At 40.8% G+C, this 23,942-nt stretch overlaps 1 protein-coding gene across 6 annotated transcripts in view; it reads right to left on the bottom strand.

Moving 5' to 3' along the window:
* Positions 1-6,896: 6,896 nt before the first annotated feature.
* LOC128737916 (serine/threonine-protein kinase N) overlaps positions 6,897-23,942 on the bottom strand; it is a 214,563-nt gene continuing 197,517 nt past the window's right edge. For all 6 annotated transcript variants that reach the window (XM_053832689.1, XM_053832685.1, XM_053832688.1 and 3 more), the window contains 6 exons: positions 17,194-17,832; positions 16,939-17,128; positions 16,692-16,873; positions 16,523-16,630; positions 16,320-16,460; positions 6,897-8,521 (listed from right to left, as the gene is read on the bottom strand). In XM_053832689.1, coding sequence (XP_053688664.1) covers positions 8,378-8,521; positions 16,320-16,460; positions 16,523-16,630; positions 16,692-16,873; positions 16,939-17,128; positions 17,194-17,832 — 1,404 coding nt within the window. In that variant the 3' untranslated portion in view covers positions 6,897-8,377. The remainder of the gene's footprint in view (positions 8,522-16,319; positions 16,461-16,522; positions 16,631-16,691; positions 16,874-16,938; positions 17,129-17,193; positions 17,833-23,942) is intronic.

The raw sequence follows: 23,942 nt of genomic DNA, 5'->3' as shown, positions 1-23,942 counted from the left end.
GAATTTTCAAACCAATTATCAATCCACGAGAAAGGGTAGGATTCCATTTAATTCTCTTGTAACTTTATTATAGTAGAATTAAATGGAACTTTCTATTAACTTTCTCGGTGATTCCTGAATTGTACCAAGACTTGTTCGATAATAATTGGAAATTATTCCAACCAAAACGGAGTAGCAGCACACGGGCGGTATCCTATGCTTATGCTGCTTATGCTTATTTAATGTTCAAATGATAAAATCTATCGAAGGGTAGGAATAATCGAAAGGTTGTTTACATTCAGGACATCGAATTCGTTTAGGTTCAGTGTTTAGATAATAACATTGATCAATGAGTGAGGGTAGTTTCGAATTTTTGTAAAATTGCTTACCTACAGGACTTCAATCTGGTCCAGGTTTACTGGTAATGAATAATTCTTGTTCTGCTGGAAAGCAAGAGTTCGGTCGGCTTATTTAGAATCGAAGTACCGTGTATCCCCGCTGGAATGACCTTCCTTAATCTGAACATTTTTAATCTGAACCCCGTTGGTATGAATGCTTTCACATTAAAAATTGATCAAGCGTCATACACAATTAACGGTTAAGCTGACCGGGCAAATTGAAAAAAAAAAGCAAAAAACCTTAATACGTTTCCTCTTGCTCTGCAGCTTTAGCAATATAGCTCATATGCAACTTATCTCTCTCCAACACTCAAAATAGACCATTTTAGTTGATATTGTCGAGCAAATTTCCTCTTCTACGATCTGGATGTTCAGAATTCGCGCATATTCGACATGTTTTCGAAACGTTTGTTTTCGTCAAATCAAAACAAGGTCATAGGGTGCGCGCCTAGCGCGTATGTGAAAGTGAATAGGGTTACCAAATATTCAGATTAAAAATGAATTCGCCTGATCTGATCGGGGTGTTTTTCATATTAGCGGGGGTTGAGTGTACCAGCATTCGGGGGACACTCACTGCTCACGTGTTTTCCGTCTACAGTCTTGCAGCAATTTATTCTCAAAAAAACCTCAGCGTTCTTGTGCCATTGTTCCGTGGTCAACTCCGGTAGGTAAATGTGCTTCAATTCAGCTCACAGAGCTTCACAAACTTCCTGTATAATAGACTGTGAAGTGCTCCTATTTTAAAACTTAACGTTAGAAGCTGTTACGTTTATACGCTTCGTAAACGTTCCAAATATTCAGCAAATCGGTGGTATTCATCCTTCGGAATTAAAAAAAAATAAGAATGATCAGTTCAATTCAATTTTAAGAATGATCAATTCACAAGCGCAGAAGGTCAAAAAATACAAGAGTGAAATCATTTATCAGTTTTTCAGTAGTGTTATTTCGATTGATTATTTTCTAGTATAAAACTTAAATTTAAATATCGCTAAGTCTATAGCAAAAAACAGCTGACCACATTTCGTTAATTTTTCTTTTTAAATTGTAAATTTGGCTTAATTGTTTGTTTACTCTTGACTTTTTATTTTCTAATAAGTTCATATTTCAGTTTCAATTCAAATTCATTTTTTTATGCGAAATTTCTATGTGCAAAATTAAAACTAATTCGACGCACATCAAAATTAAAGAACTGAGCTAAATAAAAATTGCAAGATGTCTTGTCGGAAAAAATGAAAACAGTCTGCTAGTCAGGTCTGACCTGCATTCAGTGCACCTATTTTGCTTATTTAGCTGTAACGCCTCAACCAAGCAAAACTCGAAAATGTTATGTATTGGATATTTATAGAGTCAATTATTAACCACAAGATTGCTGAACTAAGTATTGCTCTATCTTAAGTATTTATGGCGCACTTCCAGTTCACACTGGGTGGTGCGCAGAGAGCGTTCTTGGAGCACCACCCAGTGTGAACTGGGAGTGTGTCGTAAATACTTAAGATAGAGCAATACTTAGTTCAGCAATCTTGTGGTTAATAATTGACTCTATAAATGCCTCATCTATTTATATAAGAGGCTTATGTCTGTACCGAAAACCAGGTCTCTGACAGAACGTCGTAGGAGGCTTATCGGTAACTAAAAACAGGTCCCTGACAGGACGTCATGCTTTCGTAGCAATGGGTTGTATTCTCAGTCACCTCACTGGTCGACTGCCAAACTGCTCGACTGGACTGGTCGATTAGACTGCTCGCTTTGATTGCTCGACTGGACTGCTTAACTGAACTGCTCGACCGAACTGTTCGATTCGTCTGCTCGACTCAACTGCTTGATTGGACAGATCGACTTGACTGCTTGACTGAACAGCTCGATTTAACTACTCGAGTGGACTACTCGACTTAACTACTCGATTCGACTGCTTGACACATTTGTTTGACTTACTGCTCGACCCGACTGCTCAACTTAACTGCTCGACTGGACATCATGATTATCTGCTCGACCCAACTATTCGATTCGACGCTCGACACAACTGCTCGATTCAACTGCTAGATTCCACTGCTCGACTGGGCTACTCGACTCAACCGCTCGAATCGACTGTTCCAATGAACTGCTTGACTAAACTACTCGATTGGACTATTCAAATCGGCTGTTCGATTCAACTGCTCGACTGAACTACTCGATTTGATAGCTCGACTCAACTGACAGCTTGACTCAACTGCTTGATTCGACAGCTCGACTTAACTGCTCGATTAGACTGCTTGACTCGACTGCTCGGTTCAACTGCTCAACTCAACTGCTCGGTTGGACTGCTTGACTGAACAGCTTGATTTAACTGCTCGACTGGACTGTTCGATTTGACTGCTCGACTCAACTGTTTGACTTCTGTTTAATTCGACAGCTCGACTAGACTACTCGACTTAACTGCTCAATTGAACTCAATTAATTTTGCTTGCAGTAGGAAACAATAAATAGTTTCTACGGTAACAATATGCACCGAAGAAAATCGCGAACATTGATCAAGATTGATAGCAAACGAAATGTTTCGCCCTTCCATTCCCTGCCCTACACGGGTAGAAAACGTGTGTATGGTATTTAATAGTATAATAAAAATAAATTTGACGCGTTCCATTTTTGAAATTTAAAAATAGATTATTTTTTGACTGCATAAAGGTTGATGAGACGTTGATTAAGCGACTGAAAAAGCATTGCAAAATTATTTCTCGTGCTAAAAATAGAATTGATAGCATTGCGCAAATTGGTTATTTAAAAACGCGCAAAAGCCTCTATTAAGCTAGTAGAATCAATATATATAGAATGCCAGTGTCGCTGTTTTTCTATAGGACTCATTGTGGTAAACATGATGCTAACAATCTGTATCAAGTCTGTGAATCGGGAACTTCGTTGTCAAAGTTGCTCATTGTTATTTATCTGTTCTTTATCTGTGCGCTGGTTGGTGCTGTCATCAGTGCGTTCTCCGCTGTTTTGACGTAGGACTACGTCTTACGGCAAGTTTTGAGATATGGTGTCATTCCAAAAAATCGAAAAATGCGAGCGTCACGAAAAATGAAAGGTTTTGAGCGCTAATAGCTCAGCGGTTTTCCGATCGATTTTCAATATTCTTACACCAATCGATTGGAAAATCTTCTAAGAATAGACCCAAATAAAGAAAAGTGTGGATTCTTGATGTTGAACTATTGAAAAATGGAAAATAATGAACCTATGTTTTACCAGAATTCTCGCTTCGTGATTGGTTGGAAGATTTTTTACGATGATCTAAACCTATACCAATTTGATATCTGTGCTTGGGAAGTAAGCCAAAATAAGTGACAAAGTTTCCCCACTTCAACAAGATTTCTTAACACCGCGATTAAACCTAGACCATTTTGATGTCCTTGCTTGGGAAGTACGCCAGAAAGAGTGACAAAGCCCCCTCGTGCCAACAGATTTCTTACGAATGCGATTAAACCTAGTCCAATTTGATGTCTGTGTTAGGGAAGTGTGCCAGAAAGAATGACACAAGTTCATCGTCCCAACAGATCGCAAATTCTTTACTGCGAGACGATTAAACCTCGGCGAACTTGATAAGTGTGCCACAGCTGTACTGTTCGGTTATAATACGACTCTGTACACTCAAAAATTTCACGTCGAAATCATAGGAAAAGTTAGTGAATATTTTCCATCTAGCTTTTCCTGTACTATTTACGTGATTTTCAGGTAGTTTGCACGCATACTAATGCGTTAACGTGAAAATCAGATAGATGCTATTATTTTATCCAATAACAGTCAGCTGAAAGTCACGTAACTGCCTGTAGAGAAATTTACGTGATTTTTCACGTGGAACGTAGTCCTGCGTCATCTATATATGCGGTTGTGTCTTGTACACAACCCCTCTGATTTTTGTGTGGAAAGTACCATTTCGCGATCCTCCCCTTACTCGCTGTCGCTCGTTCCAGGAAACCCAAGTAGACCTAGGAAAACCTAGGAAATAAACCTAGACAGTAGTGATTTCTGCGGGGATTTGCCTCCCCCCAGTGGGCGGCGCTTTCGACGGCAGGTCACCGGCAACACTCGCGGCCGTCTCGTCCTGAATGCTCTACCCAGGTAACCAATAAGCATTAGTATAAGCAGTAAATCAATCGTTTATTGGCATCCCTGGCGTTTTTTACTGCAGGTTGCTGTGAATCAGCCTTTTGACTGCATAATTGTTGTAAATTGGCATCCACAATTCTATTTAAATTCTTCTTGTCGGTAACTAGCTGCAAATAAGCATTGTCAGCACTATAAGAGGGCTAGCAGTAAAGTAGCCGCATATTTTGCCAAAATAGCATTTAAGTAGCATTCAAGGCAACTTAAATGCTTATTGGCTTGCATTTAAATTGCATTGAAAATGCTTATTGGTTACCTGGGTAGTGTTACTAGAGATAGTTTTTGTGGTCTTGTTATTGACTAATGTTTTATGGAAGAGTCTCGAATTTCTCGAGTTCGATTAGTTTTTGAGTTTCGCAAAAATTTCTGTTTTATTTGTATAAGAGTCCATATCCCCCTACCACAGGGGTGAGAGGTGTCTAACTATCATAAATTAAATTCAAGACTCCAAAATCCTCCACATGCCAAATTTGGTTCCGTTTGCTTGAAATAGTTCTAGAGTTATGAGGAAATTCATATTTCGTTTGTATGGGAGCCCCCCCTGCTAAAAAGGTAAGGGGTTCTAATTCGTCATAGAAAAAATGGTTGCCTCCAAAAACACCCACATGCCAAATATGGTTCCATTTGCTTGATTAGTTCTCGAATTATGAGGAAATTTGTATTTCATTTGTGTAGAAACTTCTCCTCTTAAAGTGGGGAGGAGTCCTAATTTACCATACAAAATATTCTTGCCCTAGAAAACATTCACATGCCAAATTTTGTTCCATGTGCTTGATATGTTCTCGAGTTATGAGGAAATTTGTAATTCATTTGTATAGGAGCGCCCCCTCCTAAAGTGGGGAGGGATCCCAATTCATCATAGAAAAAATTTTTGTCTCCAAAAACACTTACATGCCAAATTTGGTTCATTTGCTTGATTAGTTCTCGAGTTATGAGGAAACTTGTATTTCATTTGTGCAGGAGCCCCCCCTCTTAAAGTGGGGAGGGGTCCTAATTCACCATAGAAATTTTTTTTGCCCTCGAAAACCTTCACATGCCAAATTTTGTTCTATTTGCTTGATTAGTTCTCGAGTTATGCAGAAATTTGTGTTTCATTTGTATGGCAGCCCACCCCCCACCCTCTTAGTGGGGGGAGTTGTCTCTAACTAAACTAAAACCTTTTCTGGCCCCAAAAACCTCTACATGCAAATTTTCACGCCGATTGGTTCAGTAGTTTTCGATTCTATAAGGAATATACGGACAGACAGACAGACAGAAATCAGGAAAAAGTGCCGTGAATTCACGGTAATGTCAATGATAGCTCGCTCAGATTAAGCGAGTTCATTTTTAAATCGACTATTTGGTAACTCTATTACTTTTAACCCTTTATAAGGCCGTGCAAATTATATTGCCACCAACGAATGTTTGTTTTGCGTCTATAATGACATCAATATAATTATAGAAGCAAAATAAAAAACTTTTGTTGGTGGCAATATAGTTAAAGTGTTAAATGAATAGATTTATCGTTTTAATTTGACGAAAACAAACGATTTGAATACGTATCAAATATGCACGAATTTTCAATGTCCAAATTGTGGTCCAATTTATATTACACGTGGTTCAGATAAAAGAAAGTCATACCAGCGGGGGTTTACAGTAATAAATCCCCGATTTAGGTATTTCTGCCCCAAATCGATTTCTAACGGAAGGGTAACTTTAGGTAAACGTAAATTACCCAGTTTTCAGTTCGAGTTCTAGCACTTTCTGGCATCACTGATGGAAGCATGAGTTCGTAACGCCTGTAACGTTTTGTAGCAAATAAAAGTGTAGCCTCCATCTTTTCTCTCATCCATTTTCATTTCACCGCTGCTTGTGCTTGGGTTTCGATCTTCACAACGACGCAGTTGCTTCGTTTCTCCAAAACGGAGTTATTTATTTTGTATAACTAGAAAGCTCGAAACTAAAAGGTAAGTTAGATCAAATTCATCTCATTTTGCCAGTAAAATTTCTGTCAGAAAAATGGCTTATCTATCGGAATTTTAGATGAATCAAATTCGATAGATTCCGATAGAAAAGCTAACACGCGGCATTGGCCATTATTCGTCTAATTTGATGTCTTTTTTTTCTCATTTCCAGTGGAAAAGCCCGCCAAACGTGCCCCAGTTCGATTTGCGGGTGGCAATTCGTATGTCTTCTTTTGCCCAAAATGCAGTTCTTCCTGTTTTACCCGGCTTACGGCAACCCATGATGAAAAGACGGCGAGAATCCAGTATGGCAGCGGCGGAACGTGCCGTTCCTGGTAGATTAGAATGTATTGTTTAAAAACCTAACTTTGAAATGTGATCTTTGTACGGAACAACAAACTAATAAAGGTGTTTTATGTAACTTTTCAAAATTCTGGTGTATCTGTTATTCTCAAAAAATGCATAAATTGTTTTCTTTTTTTTAATCAATAAACAACTATTAGTACATTTTCATAGTCGCTCGCGCCTGGTTCCACTTTGCACATTCTTTTGTTCTGCTCCAACAATCCCATTTTATGATTCTCGGTTTAGACTTTTTTCAAATGTATGTTTAAACTTTCTGTTTTTTCTGGATAAATGATTTTAAAATCACGTTTTGTGTGGGTGCATGTCTATGCGCGTGTGTGTGTGTGGTTTTGCGTGCGTAAAAAATTTTACGTTAGAAAATTAACAACGCCTACTATCTGCAGCAGCAACTGAGTCCACTTTTGCCTATAAGCTAGTTGAATAGTAGTATTTATTTATAGGTGCTTTTCACTATGTTGCCTTTTAGCTTTACTTAATAGAATAGCAATTCCTACGCGGTGCGTTTAAGTGTGACTTGACATAAAAAAAAACTTAAATATAACAAAAAAAATAAAGGTTGCTTTCCAAATGCCATCGAAGGGGTAGGCAAACAAGAAAGCACAGAAGTGTGTGTACACCTTCATAAATAGGAATTTATAGATTAGACAAAATTCGTTCCTCGCACGTCGCTCTGGTAGAGCCGTTCGTAATTATTTTAATTCCTGCGGGGAAAACCATGATCAAATGATTAACGTTGTATGCATGTATGTGTATTCAGATTAGGGTCAATAATTTTACTATAATACAGAAAAAATCATACACACTAAGGCATAAAAAAAAACTAAGCATTCAACTATCAACTAAACTTAATAATCTTGACGCTCTAACTTGCGGTCTTTCTACAAACGATTCCTATCCTTCCTTTCCTGTAAATCTCGCATAACTCTGCATCTGCACGGAACAATTCAACACAGCAATTGAAAAGGCACCTCACCGATTTTATTGATTTCAACTGCTACTACAATGCAACAACATTTTACACAAGCAATTTTGTGCCGCCTTCCGCTTCCGCCTCCTGTCTGGCATGTGTTTGAGTGTGAGTGTTTATTTGTTTCCATTTTTTTTTGCTTTCAACGATAACGGTTAAGCTTAAATTCGTATCAAAAAACAATAAATTAATACGCACGTGAGTAGGTTCCTCTCTGTGTGGTTGTGGATATTCCTGACGCTTTTCGTCTTGATATTTTCGGAAGACTTCACAATTACCAAAAACGTTTCCTGCCGGGTTTGCAACTCGAACAATAATTACCTACCACGATTTTTTCTGTTTGTTCTTTTGTTACATTGCTTGATTAACACTAGATTTTAACAATTGAATGATAATGCGCCTTCAAGCATCCACATTTAACCGGCGCTTCTAGTCAGTAATAGTAAGGAAATAGGTTTGGCTGATTAGCTGCTCCGATAGGGGACCACAATGATGGATGGGCCGAAAACAACTGACCCGACTCTGGGTGACGGCGCGGGGGTTCACTACACTAAACACTACTCAGCAGCAGCAGCAGCCGCTCACTGTCAACACCAGTCCGCCGTGTAGGTGAAGTCCTTGAAGTAAGTCTGTTCGTTCTCGGTCAGGACCCGAGGGTCCTTCGGTGGCGTCAGCTGCGGTTTTTCCGACGTGAACTCCTCGTCGAAGTTGGACACGTCCTCCGGGGAGCGCTGCAGTTGGGAGGGAATGGACAAATTGAGAAGCGTTAGAGCACTTGATAATGAACAATTGGAACTATTCTAGAAAAAATTATAACCTCAATCTAGGCAGAAGTGAAAGAAATCTTTTTCTAAGGCTACTAGATTTGTGACTGTCAGATAATAGAAGTTAAGTTTTGGAAATCTTCTGAAAATTCTCATCAGAAAAAACAGAGGAGTTGTGATACATGACACAACCGCATAGATGACGTAGGACTGGGTAAGTCTCTTTGTAGCAATAGTAGCATGTATCCATGCATGTAACAATATGATTCTTGATGTATACATGCTACACGCGTTGTATGTAACCTTTATCAAAGTATTACTATTGTATACGTTTAATCCTCAATAGAATTCAGAGTTTTTTTTTATAAATTGATTGGATCTATTTCGTAGGTGTATAACGACAGTGGCGACCTCGTACGGTTGAGGCACTAGTTCTTAAGTCTAGTCACACCGAATTACCGTGCAAAAAGTCCTGGGATTAAACATCGTTTCTAAGACTTGACCCTTTTTTATCGACAGACTTCGCAGCCGGCTATAGGAGCACTGGACAGTTACGGGGGTAGTGCAAAAATTCTACTGACTCTATCTAGCAGCACCATTTAGCCGAGATTCGAACATACGACGACTGGCTTGTTAGACCAGTATCGTACCTCGAAACCACTAAGCGGCCGAATTACCGAGCCAGAACCGTATTCAACACAATGCCTAATTTAGCTATTTAAACCATTTGATCACTACATCTGATGATTTTATATTATTAAAATGGTTTAGATAGCTATGATTTTGTCAATATTTGAGAAAAATCTCCTGTTACTCCGAATTTAACCTCAGGATTATTCAGGAAACAACTAATTCAACTAATAATACCGCGCTTTTCGGACAAATTTGTTAATACCCTAAGTCTCACAAGAAATTTATGAGATTACGACCTCCAACGTTCAGTAATATCAACAACAATATTTAAGCTTATTCATTCGACGGTTTCTTTTTTGGACATTCCAAAAAAAAAATTAAAATTAAAAGCACATGCGTTGTCCTGTCATTTCAGGTTGTTGAATGAAAAACTATTTTTTGTAAAATTGGATGCAAGTATATTTTTTTCTATAATTTTGCTAGGGTAGTTAAAATACCACGGAATTAGGGCATGACAAGAAGCACTCCGTCCTAATACCGTTCTAGGAAACTATTAACAAAAGCATTAAATAATATGAGAGACGGAGGATCTATCAGTGTACAGTGTTCGACATCGGAACGAAAATTGAAGTCCGGGTTCCGGTCCGGTTAAAAATCGGAACGAAGTTTTTAGGTCCGATTTCGTTCCGGTCCGATTTAGCTCTGTTCCGGGTCCGGTTCGGATGCAACATTTACCAATTTTAAAAATGTAGACATACGTCAACGGCATGGGCGTAGCGACGGGAGGGGATTTTAGGGGTTCAAACCCCTAGAAGAATATTTGTTCTACACTTTGAAGTTTGAAATTTCTGCCACCAACTGCTTAGAGCACAGGAAAATTTACAGGACTAGTTGTACGATCCTCGTTGTCGTCGTCAGTATCATAGACCTGAGGTGGCTTGTACTATTTCAACTAGTCGGCTGCATTCAACTCAACCTTGGGTTACTCGTCGCTTATTTCCCAGGACCTCAGGAGGCGCAAGTCGCAAGACCAATTTGACCCATCTCGCACGTTGGACCCCTTGGTTCTGGGTGCCCGTGGAGTTGTTATATAGAACCGTTTGCCTAATGATTGTCTGGTCCACCGTAGCTTACCGACTTTCACAAGATGTTCGATGGTAATCTCCACAAGTAGTGTCTACTGCTCGTGATTCATATACAGTCAAGTCTCGTTTTACGTCCCCTATTGAAGGACGTAAAAAAATCGGTCGTAAAAAAGGAGGACCTTATTTTAAATTTTAGACATAAAACGAGATGACGATAATTCAAATTTTGGACGTAAAAATGTTGACGATGTTGAATGGACGTAAAAAGAGATTCTAGTGTACTTCCTCCGCTCTTCGCTTCCAGCTTTTGCTCCGTCAAATATCGTTCGAAAGGGCGGGCATGTCCTCCGTGGGCATCGTTAAATCTATAAAAACTACCGGTCTAATAAGGGCTGCGTACTTTGTCAGCATCGTACGGTGGCTATCGTTTGCTAGCGGATTGCAGCGTTTTGCGAAGGGCAAAGTAGAGTCGATTTCGTGCTTGAATGCGCGGCAAGATCTCCTTATTTGTGTTATCCGCGGCCACCAGCGATCCCAAATACACAAACTCATCTACCACTTCTGGTTCGTCACCGTCAACGATTACCGTCCTCGAAAAGCGCACGTTCGTCTCTTTGAGCCTCTACCAATTATATATTTGGTCTGAGACGCATTTGCTCCCAACCCTACTAGCCTCCACTTTCAGTCTAGCGCAGATGGCCTCCGCCGTTGCGAAGTTTCGGCCTGCAATGTCAAAGTCATTTGCGTAGCCAAGAAGTTTTCAACCTTCACTGAAAATTGAATCTCTCGTTTCGATTTCGCGCCTCGAATGGACTCGATCCTAGTCTCTCTCAGCCGAGATTTGAATGTACAACGTACCACGATGCCAGGTATCAGCATCTTTGGCTCGAGCAGCACGTTCCTCAGTGCCAACTGGAAGGCGCAATTTCAACATTTACCTTCTTTCACGGTGGTTGAAAACTCTTGTAGAAAAACAGAAACGCTGTTGTGAAATTATTGACACTAACAGATTAATCATCAAATAAGAAAAAAATATTTGAAAATTTCCTAAGAGTTAGAACGTGGGCTTTCCAACATTTCCTTAGAATGTTCCACGGTCATAGAAAAACAAGTGAAAAACTTGTTCCAACTAACATTTTTCCCTGATGGCTGAGACAATTTTATTGCATTTAAAAAAAAAAAAAAGTTCTACAATGCTTGGTTTAACAGTAATAAACTTTCGTAATAAGCGATTTTCGAAAAGCTTAGAAAATTTATAGTGGAGTTTTCTGGGAAAATAGGATAAAATATTGTTTTCATTAAAAAGTCTATATCCTATGCTCATAAGTAAAATTTCATGAAAATCTGAGACTCTTCGGCCCTACAGGCCCGATAATTTTGAAAAATGCGATGAGACTATTGTAATTTTCTTTCAACTGGGCCCATATTTAGGCGTGAAAATCGATTACTTATAATATTACGGAGCCGATTAAATGCCATAATTATGCATAACTTTTAAAATGAGTTCTTTGAAATTAAATTTGGAGGGATCAAAAGGCACGAGCCGATGTTGAGAGTGAGAAGCATCTGGTTTCAAGTGAGATAGACCAACAAATATTTACTAATTTTTCAATGCCAATAAATCGATTGGCAAGGCTTGTTTGAGAGCCTTAAACAAAAAGTGGATTATTGATAGCGAAATTATTGCCTTTCCTCCATACTGAGGAAATTAAAAGAAATTAGTTTTAAACATATAAAGCAAGTCCTAGCCATCGTTTCTACCGCGGTCAATTTTACAGTCAAAAGTGCTCCGGACTTTTCCGGACTTTCAACGGAATACCCGGTCCCGTGTCGTTTCCGGAACGCTTCGTTCCGGTTCCGGTCCGATAAAAAATTGAAGCCTTTTTTTATTAGAGAAGTTTTAAACCTAAGAGGCCAAGTTATTATGCAGAAAACCATTTGTTTAAGCAATATATTTAATGCCGATGTTACAGAATTTTCTTTCGAAATAATTAAATAATTTATTTATTTAACTAAGTACTCATGTAACACAAGTAACCTTCTAATGGTTTTCAAAAGTTTGCGTACAATATGATGCTAATTAGTTTGCTGTTGAGAAGAATGTTTTAAAGAATTTTTAAAGACTGCTTGGCACTCTCGCGTCGAGCCTACTTTTCTCTCCGCAAGACGCTTCGATCAAGGAGCATATAGTACCTATTCTTCAGCTGACGAATTTCTCGCCGGATCTCTTCGAGATCGGGAGTCGGCACGCAGTTGTCGTTTGTAGGCACTCCGAGGTTAACTTCCGTTGCGTCACCTATTGCTATATCGCCGTTGAGGTGCTCATCGAAATACTGGTTCCACCTATCGACCACCTCGCACTCGTTTGTGATTAGATCCAACACCTCACGATCTCTGTTCTCCTTCTGGCGCTTTTTACTCCTCAGGATCATGGTCAACTCATTCCGCGCTCGTCGTTACTTGGCCAAATTCTATCTCGTGGATATGCTTAGACAGTTTTTCCAAGCTATGTTTTCCTCTCTATCGCTTGTTGGCATTCCCCGTCAAACTAATCATTTCGTGCACTCGAGGTTTCCACTCCTAGCACCGCGGTTGCGGCCTCGTCGACGGTCGAGCGTATCATACTCCATCCATTTTCGAGGGTCGAAGCATCTAACTTCACAAAAGAAGGCAGAGTTTCATCCAGTACGCGCGCGTGGTTTTCGACCACTGGCAGGTTGTTTAACTGCCGAATGTTTAACCGAGAAGGGGGGCTTTGTCGTGGGGCATAAACCGTCGGTAGTTTTGAGCGCACTTGGACTGCTACTAGGCAATGGCCCGAGTCGATATCCGTACCCCGTACCCCGTAGGGAGCGTACTTTGAGAAAAACCGGCCCTCGATGAGAATATGGTCGATTTGGTTCGAAGTTCGTTGGTCAGATGATTTCCAGGTGGCTTTGTGGATATCTTTGTGGCAAAAGAAATTGCTTCTGATCACCAAATCTCGGGAAGCTGCAAAGTAGACGCATCGCTGGCCATTGTCGTTCGTGTGCAGGTGTGCAGGCTATATGGGACCCGATCGCCGGTCCATGCATTCCCTGCCAACCTGGACGTTCATATCTCCGATGACGATCTTGATGTCCTGTCGTGAGCAGCTGTCGTACGTTGCCTCCAGCTGCGCATAGAGCGCTTTCTTCTCGTCGTCGGGTCTTCCTTCGTGTGGACAATATACGTTTATGATGGTGTAGTTGAAGAAACGGTCTTTTATCCACAACACGCACATCCTCTCGTTGATCGCTTTCCAGTCCATTACGCGATCCTGCATTTTGCCCAACACTACGAAGCCCGTTCCTAGCTCGTTGGTCGCTCCACCGCTCTGGAAAAATTGGACTTTGCCGCTACGGATTTTCCACACCTTCTCGCCTTTGCGACAGATCTCCTGCAGTGCCACGATGCCAAACTGTCGGGGTTCTTACTGACCGAGCAGCACCTTGTCGCCACCAACGAAATTTAGCGTTTGAGATACCCAGTTTCCATTCCATGTCCATATTTTGTCGCCTTTGTCCATGCCGAATGTTTCGAGTAACGGAGAGCTACATAGTTGAGAATTTTCAAAGACTATGAGAGATTCAAAACGATGTCGGTTATATCGTTATTCAACGGCGCACTCAACAAAAATATACTTGTGCTACAGTTTAGCTTGGTGTATTGTTATTCTGCATTGAATTTTTTTTTAAATGTAAGCCAAAATATTTGGGGCGGGGGGGGGCATTGGTACCCCCCTGGCTACGTGGCTGCTTCAGTCATGCAGAAGACGAAGAAAGCACGACTAATAGACTATTGACGACGTGACCAAAGTGGGTTATCTAAATTCACCACGTTTTCCTGATAGCGTTGCTGAGAACTTATTAAAAATATTGAGTATGAAAAATCCATCCGATCTCCTGTAGCCAGGCGGGTCAACATTTTTTGAAGCATCAACCCTGTGGAGCATGCCTTTCGTAGCTCAAAGTCGCGAGAAAAAAGACAAAATTCGAGCTCATTTGGCAGAGCACGGAATTAGGCATTCTCTTGCGCGGTATTTGGTAAAGTGATTTGTGTTTGATTAAAGTATTTTTTTCTTCATTTTGTTTAAATAAGTCCAGTTATTTTTTTGCATAACATAAGGAATTCCAAGATTACCTAAATTGTCAATTGCAGCTTTTAAGAAATATTTTTTGGGAACCTTTTAATTGGGTGGGTTCTTAAAACCTCACGGTATTAGAGCATGTCACGGTACATCTTCATTTATATAATTGGCCTTGAAAATGTATTGTTGGATGGTTATAGAAAGCCTGACCGGACACATTTACTGTTGATTGCTTTGTACCTTCCGAGGCCCGCGTTCTTGGTCAACTCAACCGGCAGCAACAAGCAAACAAAAGTTTGAACGTCGTGAAAGATAGGAGAGTTTATTTTAACGTCTCAGCAGATATCACTTTACGCGCCTTCCGTTCTTTTTTTTTGTCTTGATTACTTGTTGAATTTGAAACGGACTGAGTTTGCACTGAGAGAAAATTCAATTCAATCCTCAATTTTTATGTGTCGGTCCTTAAAAGGACCAATTTGAATATCATTTATAAACCCTACTTGCTACATTTACTTAAACAACAACAGCCGCTTAGAGGTGAACTTCGCGAAAGACGAACGTCAAACGTACTGAACAAATACTACTTCTGGTTCTTCATCCTTTGGTGGAGTACTTTAACAAATTTCCTGCCGACGCCGACAACGCCTTCGGGTCTGCTTGCTTGCCAGAAACTGATAACCATGCAAAGAGGAACAAAGTATATATATCTTCTTAGACCGGTTCTTTTTTTTTTAAAGTGTGCCATTTCTGACGTACGTAGCTATCACCTTTTCAGTCGATCGCTACTTTAGTAGACAACAAAGGGTAAGTTGAAAATAGGCATCAATTTGTTTGCTATTTCAGACGTGTTGTCAGACATCCATCTGGCAAAGCAGGAAATGGGAAAGTCACGCTGGTCTGCAGTTCCTGGTTGGCATTGCTTGCTGAGAAAGCAAACGACGACTAGGAAATCAGAATCTTGTGCAGCTGGCTGCCCATACCGACGAAGAAATGAGTAAACTGTTTGTTTGAGTTACTATAGCCTAAGGAAGTGTTTTGCTAAACATTCAAGCTGTTGTACCGCCAAGAAAAGTGAGTGCCTAAATTCCTAACAGCTTTATCAATTACCATACAACCGTCCTTTTAAGGACGAACACTTTCTTATATGAAGATATAAAAGATTTTTATACTCCGCTGATCGCAATGAAGTTTTAGTTTAGTTTTAATGCGTTTTTCTGTGCATTTGTTGCAGCGAATTGGTGTTTAGTTGGTTTTAATTGCTATTACTTGTTCACAGCAGATAATTTTTCAATTTAACAATTGTTAAAATTGAAATCACTCGTTTTGACGTCGTTCGTTTTGCCAATAAGAAATTATTGCCTCAGTTGCGGCAGAAAGCCGCTTTGTACTATTCCCTCACAGTTAGCTTCTATTGTAGAGCCGAATCTAGTCACAAGAGACTATTGTCCGTTCGACCGAACGTGATACGCAGTAGCTATTTTTCCGGACTACCCTAACGACGATTACGAACAAAGGCAATTGGCTATCAACGAGAAAGAGTAAGATTTCATTTAATTGTACTGTAACTTAGTTATAGTAGAATTAAATGGAGCTTTTCTCGTTGATTCCTGAATAGTACCAAGACTTCCAATCCACACCAATCACGAAGCGAGAATTGTAGTTAAACAATGCTTCATAATTTTTCAATAGTGCACGCTTAGGAATCAAGAGTGTTCTTAATTTGAGTCAATGCGTAGATTATCTGATCGATATCGATGATGAAAATCGATCAGAAACTGCTAAGTTATTAGCGTTCAAAACCTGCCCTCTTTCGAGAAAGATTTTTTGGAATTATCCCCGGTACCATCTACGAGACGAGACGTAGTCCTACGTCAAAAATATCTAATTTTCCTTATTTAGTATTTGAAATGTCAATAGCCTTATGTCGAAGAATACTTACAATTGTTGGCACAAACGGAGGTTTCACTTTTCTGAGCAATAGATCGTCCCAGACAATGTTCCGGAAGAATGCTTGCCGTTTGACGTCTTCGGCGTCCCTTTCGGAAGATCCGAGCCGCCTTTCGGGATTCTTACGCAGTAGCTGTAAGAGGAAAGTAAATAGTTTAATAGATGTTGAATCACAGAAAACCAAGCGGAACATACCCTTCTCATGATGGCTATCGCTTCCAGCGACAGGAACCTCGGATATCGCACTTCATCGTTGACGATCGAATCGAATACTTCCTCTTCATCGTCACCGGGGAATGGCGACTGAAAAAGTAGATTATTTAGACCGGTAATTCAAGCGGTCTTCTCGAAGTATGGTACTTACTTCTCCCACAAGCATTTCAAATATCAGCACACCCAAACCCCACCAGTCGACGGCTCGCGTATAAGACGTCTCGGTTAGCACCTCCGGTGCTAGGAATTCCGGGGTACCACAGAAGGTCCCCGTCCGATCACCGAAGCCCATACCTTCCTTACACAATCCAAAATCGGCAATCTTCACGTAACCTGCAAAAAAACAACACACCAATCAAATTAAATGATTCAACTTTGCAAGCTAATAACACGCTCACCTTCCGTGTCCAACAGCAAATTGTCGAGCTTCAAATCACGATAGATAATCTTGCTCTCGTGCAGATACTGCAGTCCAAGCACGACACACGCGGCATAGAACACGGCACGTGGCTCCGAAAACACATCCGTATGGATGTGCATCATCAAATCCCCTCCCGCAGCGTATTCCATCACGAAACAGACATGTTGCTAAAACACAGGTGAAGAATTCTCATTTAAAAAATTTGCGATGTAATTTCAGCCGTAATCATTACCTCCGTCTGAAAGCATGCAAACAAATTCACCAGGAACGGGTGCCGCATCGTGTTGGCCACCTCGAAGATGCGCTTCTCACTGAGCAGCGATTCCACCTCGTCCCGCGCGATAATGTCACCCTTCTTCAGCGCCTTGATCGCAAAGTACTCGCCGGTATTTTTGTACTGCGCGAGAATCACCTTACCGAAGTGGCCCCGGCCGAGTACGCTCAGCAGCTGGAAGCTATCGATGTGCATGCCGGTCGCTCCCGCCTGTGACTGCCGGCGGCTTTCGTAGGCACTGTCGCGATACTGGAGAGCTCGAGCGGCCGGTCCTTGCCTTCGGTTGGGTGGCACCATGGCCGGACCGGCTACGGCGGCGGCGGCTATGTCGAGTGGATGCAGCGACGGTGGTTGCTGCTGCTGTGGATGCGGTTGATGGTGGTGTTGTTGGTGCTGTTGTTGCTGTTGCTGCTGTTGTTGTTGTTGTTGCTGCTGCTGTAGCAGCAATTGCTGTTGCTGGTAGTATTGCTGCTGCTGTTGATGCTGGAGTGCGGCTGCTGCTGCTGCCGCCGACGGCGGCTGACTCTGCGAGTGGTGATGTGGTTTCAGTGGTACAACATTGCTCGATACGCCCAGCTGCTCGAATGGTTGGACAATCTGGAATGTTAGCATTAAGGAAATACATGGTCAATACCTGAAGGTAGCGGCAACTTTTCGGTACATGGAATCGCGTATTAGACTGTTGAAGGAAAAGCGAAATAGCATCCGGAAAAACGACAAATTTATGAAATGCGGATGAATGATGAAAAATACCTAACCATGCTTTCACAATGATTTAACACCTAATATGGCGCGTTATGGCATGCTGGAACAAATGCTTGATTAGTTGGTCGCAAAGCGTCCAATTTTTTTAAAATTAATTCACTCTGAGAGACTGAGAGCAATTATTTAAACAACAAAGTAATTTTTTTCCAAGAAATCTATTGAATCTCATTTTTGTTTCAGACTAAACAGACAATCTAGATTGGGCATAAAACCTTTCGGAACATGACTTATTTTACTGCGAATTTAAAACATAATAAAACCATCGATCAATATTGACGATCGATATCGATGGCCGTACCTGGAAATGCTTCGAGCGCCTGTTCCCCAGGTAAGGGGCGGCTCAAACAGCGTCTATCTCGGAGTGCGTGACTGAATATGAAAGGCTGTATTTCGCAAGCTACACCTAAGATGGCAGACCCATCAGCGGTATGTAAGTATCGCGACCTCGGTAAGGCAGTGTACTTGCTTGCTGGAGAGCTACATCGACTCGGAGTAGAGGTCGCAGCCATTCAGGAAGTTCGATGGCCAAATTCAGGAGAAAGCGAGTTCCGCGCAGTAGACCCTATTGCCGGCACTTCTTTCTAGTACCACATCTACTACAGAGGCGGTAGAGAGGCAGAATATGGAGTCGGTTTTGTAGTGTTGGGAAAGCAAAAGCAACGGGTTATCCGGTGGAGACTCGTAGGTAACCGTATATGTGTTTTGAGAATTGAGCCTAATCAACGAATGCGAACCGACAAATGATAAATGATGATGCTAAGAACGAGTTCTATAGGATAGATTAGTGCCCAAAACATGATGTGAAAAGCATCATCGGAGATGCGAAAATGCACAGATCGGGAGGGAGGAATTCTTCCGACCTGTCATTGGAGGACATAGCCTTCATCTGTCGACCAACGATTACGGTCTGAGGCTCCTGAATTTCGCTGCGGCTAGAGGAATTGCCATCTGTAGCACCTACTCTACACATCTGAACTTCCGAAAGCTCTCAGATCGATCCTGTTTGGATTGACGGTCGACAGTCTTCGGATGTCATCGATGTACGGTCTTTTCGGGGACCAAATATCGACATTGACCACTATTCTCGTCGTGTAATCATCGTGTATAAATTTGGGAACCTATCATTTTCTTGGTAGTATTCTATTTTCTCAGTCTAATCTTTTGTACACAAAAATAGTTAGTGGAGTACTTTAAGCTTAAGCAACATTATTAAAACCAGAATTCACAGGAACTGAAATAATTGGTGGGTCCCAAATTTACGCATGCTCAAATGTCTGGAAGGTTGACATCGGCTACAAGGCTACGAAGGCTATACGCCAGAACAGAGAAAGGTATAGTAGAGCGACTAGAGCTACGGAAAAAATAGCCCACGAGGAACCCATGCTCGCCGGCCCAGAGGAGAGATTCGCCAGCAGGCGGCGTACGATTCAGTCAATCGCATTGAGCTGTGACAGATAATGCTAGAAAATGGTTTTCCTACAAAACCAATTACGCTTACTCGTGTTACGCCGGAATAGTCAAAATCTCTCGTCAGAATAGCGGGTGAGGCCTCAGGGTCTTTTAAACGAGAATTAACACCACCAAAACGAAGTGCGTGGTTACTGGCATGGAACGTGGGAGTCCAAACAAGGTGGCAAAATGAAAAACGGAGTGTGGTGCAGACGCATGATCCACAAGCTGTATCAAGAATACAAATATGCTGATATAGTGACTTCAGGTAGTTTGTAGCCAAAACTATTTTCAGTAGAGAACCGGGTATGAAATGGGGAAGGCAAATGAGGAAGCGTCCAACATAGCTGCAGCCATCCCAAACCCGAAACCCGAAGCGGCCTTACCCGGTAATGCTCTATTGAGTAGCCAAGCTAGGAGGTGCGATGATGGGTGGTTCCCGGCTGCCTGATCTCAAAACTGCGGGTTTGGATGACGGCTGAGCCACACGATCTAACATGAGCCACAGCTTAACATAAGTTATTTTAATGATTTGTTTCGTTTTAGCTCATGGAACAAGCACCTCCATGTACAGTGAAAACTCGGGCCGAAGAAAGTTTAAACAATACTCATGGATACCAGAAGAAAAAATTAAATTAATAATGACAGACAGACGGACACGTAACGACAAGACCACCAGCGAAAACTCGGAGTTCTCATGAGGAGCTTAGGAAAAATAACTAGCAAAGCCTCAGTACTACATTCCGCTTTCGGAACTCGACCTACTGTTTTTATTCGATAGACTTCACAGCTAGCTTTTAGAGTACAGGACAATTGTGGGGCTAGTGCTATTAATTGACTTTTTTAGTCGAGATTCGAACCTACGACGGCAACTTTTTGGACCAGTATCGTACCCCGAGACCAACTGAAAATGATTGTGGTCATGTTTTCGCAACTTTGGCTTTACAGCTACCAAACCCCTACCTCCTTGTGGTTCCAAGCGCAACGGAGTGACGTAAAACCAACAAGTCGCATAGCTGATAGGGAAAGGGGGCAAACTTCTTCGAAGTCGGAAGGGAGTTTTCGAGCACTGAAGGAATGCGAAGAACTCGAGTAGCTGTACCGTTGTCATGATACACAATAATTCTATTGAAGAGCTTTGTACCAGGTACCGAAATGTGTAGAGCGGAGGTATTTTGACAGATTATCATCAAGCAAAGCGATACGCGAGATTGCCGCTTACAAGTGCTTTTCACTTGACAGTCGCCACTAGTCAATAGATTTCCGAAACGAAAAATGATGTGTGAGTGGCTATGATACAATGGGGCCCTCGAGTAAGACCGGGCACTCAACTAGTTTACGAATATTTTTTAAAAGACGTATATTTTGCTAAAAAAATATATGAAATTTTCTATTACGTTGTCCCTAAATAAATTTGTTATGTACTATAGATTAGAATGAGCGCCTTGAGTTCGAAAACAGACACTGAGGAAGCCTGCAAGTCGTAGGCGAAATACGTATCTGTCGTGAATAAAATACACATAGTAGAATTAAATTGGATAAGTTTTCTTCTTTTTTAATTTTAGATCAATTGATTGTTAAGATTTGGCATAAGGAACGATTACCAGAGGTGTGGAAAGACGGAGTTATTTGCCTGTTTACAAGAAAGGAAATAAGCTGGATTGTGAAAACTACCGAGCGATCACTATGTTGAATGCCACATACAAAGTGCTTTCTCAAGACATCTACCATCGACTGTCTCTAACAGCTAATAGATTCGTGGGAAGTTATCAGGCTGGACGAAACCTTCACCCTGCGGCAGATCATCCAGTTCATTGATTTCAATGCCGCATATGATAGTGTAAACCGACAAGAGCTATGGAAAATTCCGAACGAAAACAGCTTTCCGGGTAAGCTCATTAGGCTTATCATGGTTGCGATGGATGGGATCCATTGCTGTGAGAATCTCGGGTAAATTTTCTCCCATTAGAATCTCGCAGGGGACGACTTCGACAAGGAGATGATCTTTGCTGTCTGCTATTCAACATTGCACTTAAAGGTGTTATAACATTTGAGGCAGATCAGTACACCAGACTAAAACGCGAGGCAGAGAAGATCGGATTGAAGATAAATACGTCTAAAACGAAGTATATGCTTGCGGGCGAAACCGAGCGCGATAGGGCCCGCTTGGGTCGTACCGTGGTAATCGACGGAGATGAGTTTGAGGTAGTCGACGAGTTCGTATACCTTGGATCACAGAGGACAACAATACCAGCCGGAAGTCGTGCCTATTGCGGTATCCACGCTTGCTGGCGCAAAATTGAACAGTAGTAGATAAGGACCTAAGAGCAGCATTTTGTGGAGGCGAAGAATGAACCACGAGCTCGCGCGTTTCTACGGCGAATCCAGTATTCAGAAAGTGGTTGAAGCTAGACGTATACGTTGGGCAGGCCATGTTGCTAGAATGCCGGACAACTATTCTGCAAAAATGGTTTTCGCATCTAATCCGGCAGGAGGAACAAGACAAAGAGGGGCACAGCGAGCGAGGTGGCAAGATCAAGTGGAGCGAAATCTGGCGAGCAGGCTTGGCACGTTCTTTTCGCTTCAATTTTGCTGTTTTATTTATTGCGCCTAAACCAAGCAGAATTTGAAAAAGTAATGTTTGGGACCATGGACCGCTGCCATGGACCGAATTAGATGGAGGAATTACGTTACCTTATCATAAGACGTAACGCCAGTTAACCAAGTCAGTAAGTAAGTGGTAGTCAGCAGAACTGTGATGAAATATTAATAAATAACACCTTTAATTTCATATTAATAATTCCTCACTGATATATGATAGAATCAAATCGACATCGATGGTTTATTTGTAAAAACAAAATATCCATAACCCTCGTTTTGATTTGTACATCGTTTTCAAACATCGATAGGGAACCATAAACCGGTAGTTTTATGTAGGGGGAAGTCCTGTATGGCAGGACAGGTCTCGATGCCCGAACACTGGCGATTTCTCAAAAACAGAAAATGATAAAAATATTTGAAAAGATTGGAACAATAGTACTTTAATGGTACTATTATCCCATTCTTTCCAAATAATTTTCTCTTTCCTTGTTTTTGAGAAATCGCCCGGGCATAGAGACCTGTCCGGCCATACAGGACTTTCCTCTACTCTTGATTCATATGAGAGATTTAAAAGTGTTACCGGGTTATTGGCGTTTGACTGGCGTCAAGGCTCAATATATGTAGTTCTTATTTACCCAATCTCCTTATGGTGCCAACTGGGCTGCGAATAACCAACGAGAAAACCGTATTGATAGAGGGAAGTGCCTTTCTTCTTCGGAATCGGAATGAAGTCCCGGTAATGCTAGGGACTTAAAACGGTACCAGTCTGTGTGTGAAAAACCCGATTTAATCCACCTAGTGGTGAAAGGAACCTTTGTTATACGGTCTTACTTGCTATTTGAGATAGAAATCGTCACGTCTTCGGAACATAATTCATCTATTGGTTAACGTTGCGTGGTGCGTTGGTTTTCATAAAATTTTTGGAAATTGAATAACTTTAAAAAATTTAAACAAAATAGCAGCACCTATAAATTTTGATAGATCCTTTTTCATGAAATTACTGAGTAAGGGTAAGCTGGTTGTTACTAATTTGAGTAAGTGCAAGTAAAAGCAAGTTATAAGAGGAAATATTATTCTTTAACATATACATTGCGTAGTAAAGGTCTAGTTTATAGGTTTTTGAACTACGCATAAATTTCTGTAACGCCATTATTTTTGATTGACATCAATAAAGTTTTCTTGAATAAATTTCATCAATTTTTATTAACCTTCGATTACTCACGCTGTACAACACGCATTTTGTACAACACGTGTAGGTTTTTGAATGCCATATTGTTATAAAGTTACAAATCTCTGTTTAACTAACGTATATTCTTCAATTACCTTGTTATGAGCAAAATGTCATAATTATTCAATGCATTAATACTTTAAATTGTTGGGCAAATAGATCAGCATAAACTGACATCACAGAAACGAAGCAAACAGCATGTGAGTTGTACCACGATTGGCCCTGGAAGTTTCTCTCGTTTCTTCATATGTAAAAATGGTGTCTGTATGCAGCAACACAATCAGCAAATATAAAATGTTTAAAATGTATCTGTTGGTAGTCGAGTCATTCGGGGTCAAAATTAAGGCATTTTTTTTAATCAAAGTTCTACAGTATCTAAACAAACAAACATAGAGGTATACTATATTCATCAAAGTTGTGTATTTTTACTATTTATACAATTTTGTAATACATGAAAAAGGAATACAACAATTACAAAAAGAGCTAAAATAGAAAAAACTGATCTTACAAATTCATATACAATAAATAAGATTTTTCTCTCTTCGCTTAATAGATAGAAGGTTACTGTATTCAACAAAATTTCTTGTAATAATATGTTCTAAAACTTTGCAGAACACATCAATGTGTTATATTGAAACTGAAGAAAAATATTTTTTTTATTTCA

Source organism: Sabethes cyaneus, chromosome 2, assembly GCF_943734655.1.
Source record: "Sabethes cyaneus chromosome 2, idSabCyanKW18_F2, whole genome shotgun sequence".
NCBI classification, from domain to species: Eukaryota; Metazoa; Arthropoda; class Insecta; order Diptera; family Culicidae; genus Sabethes; species Sabethes cyaneus.
The sequence above is the reverse complement of the archived record's forward strand: the minus strand, read 5'-3'. Positions and strand labels throughout refer to the sequence as shown.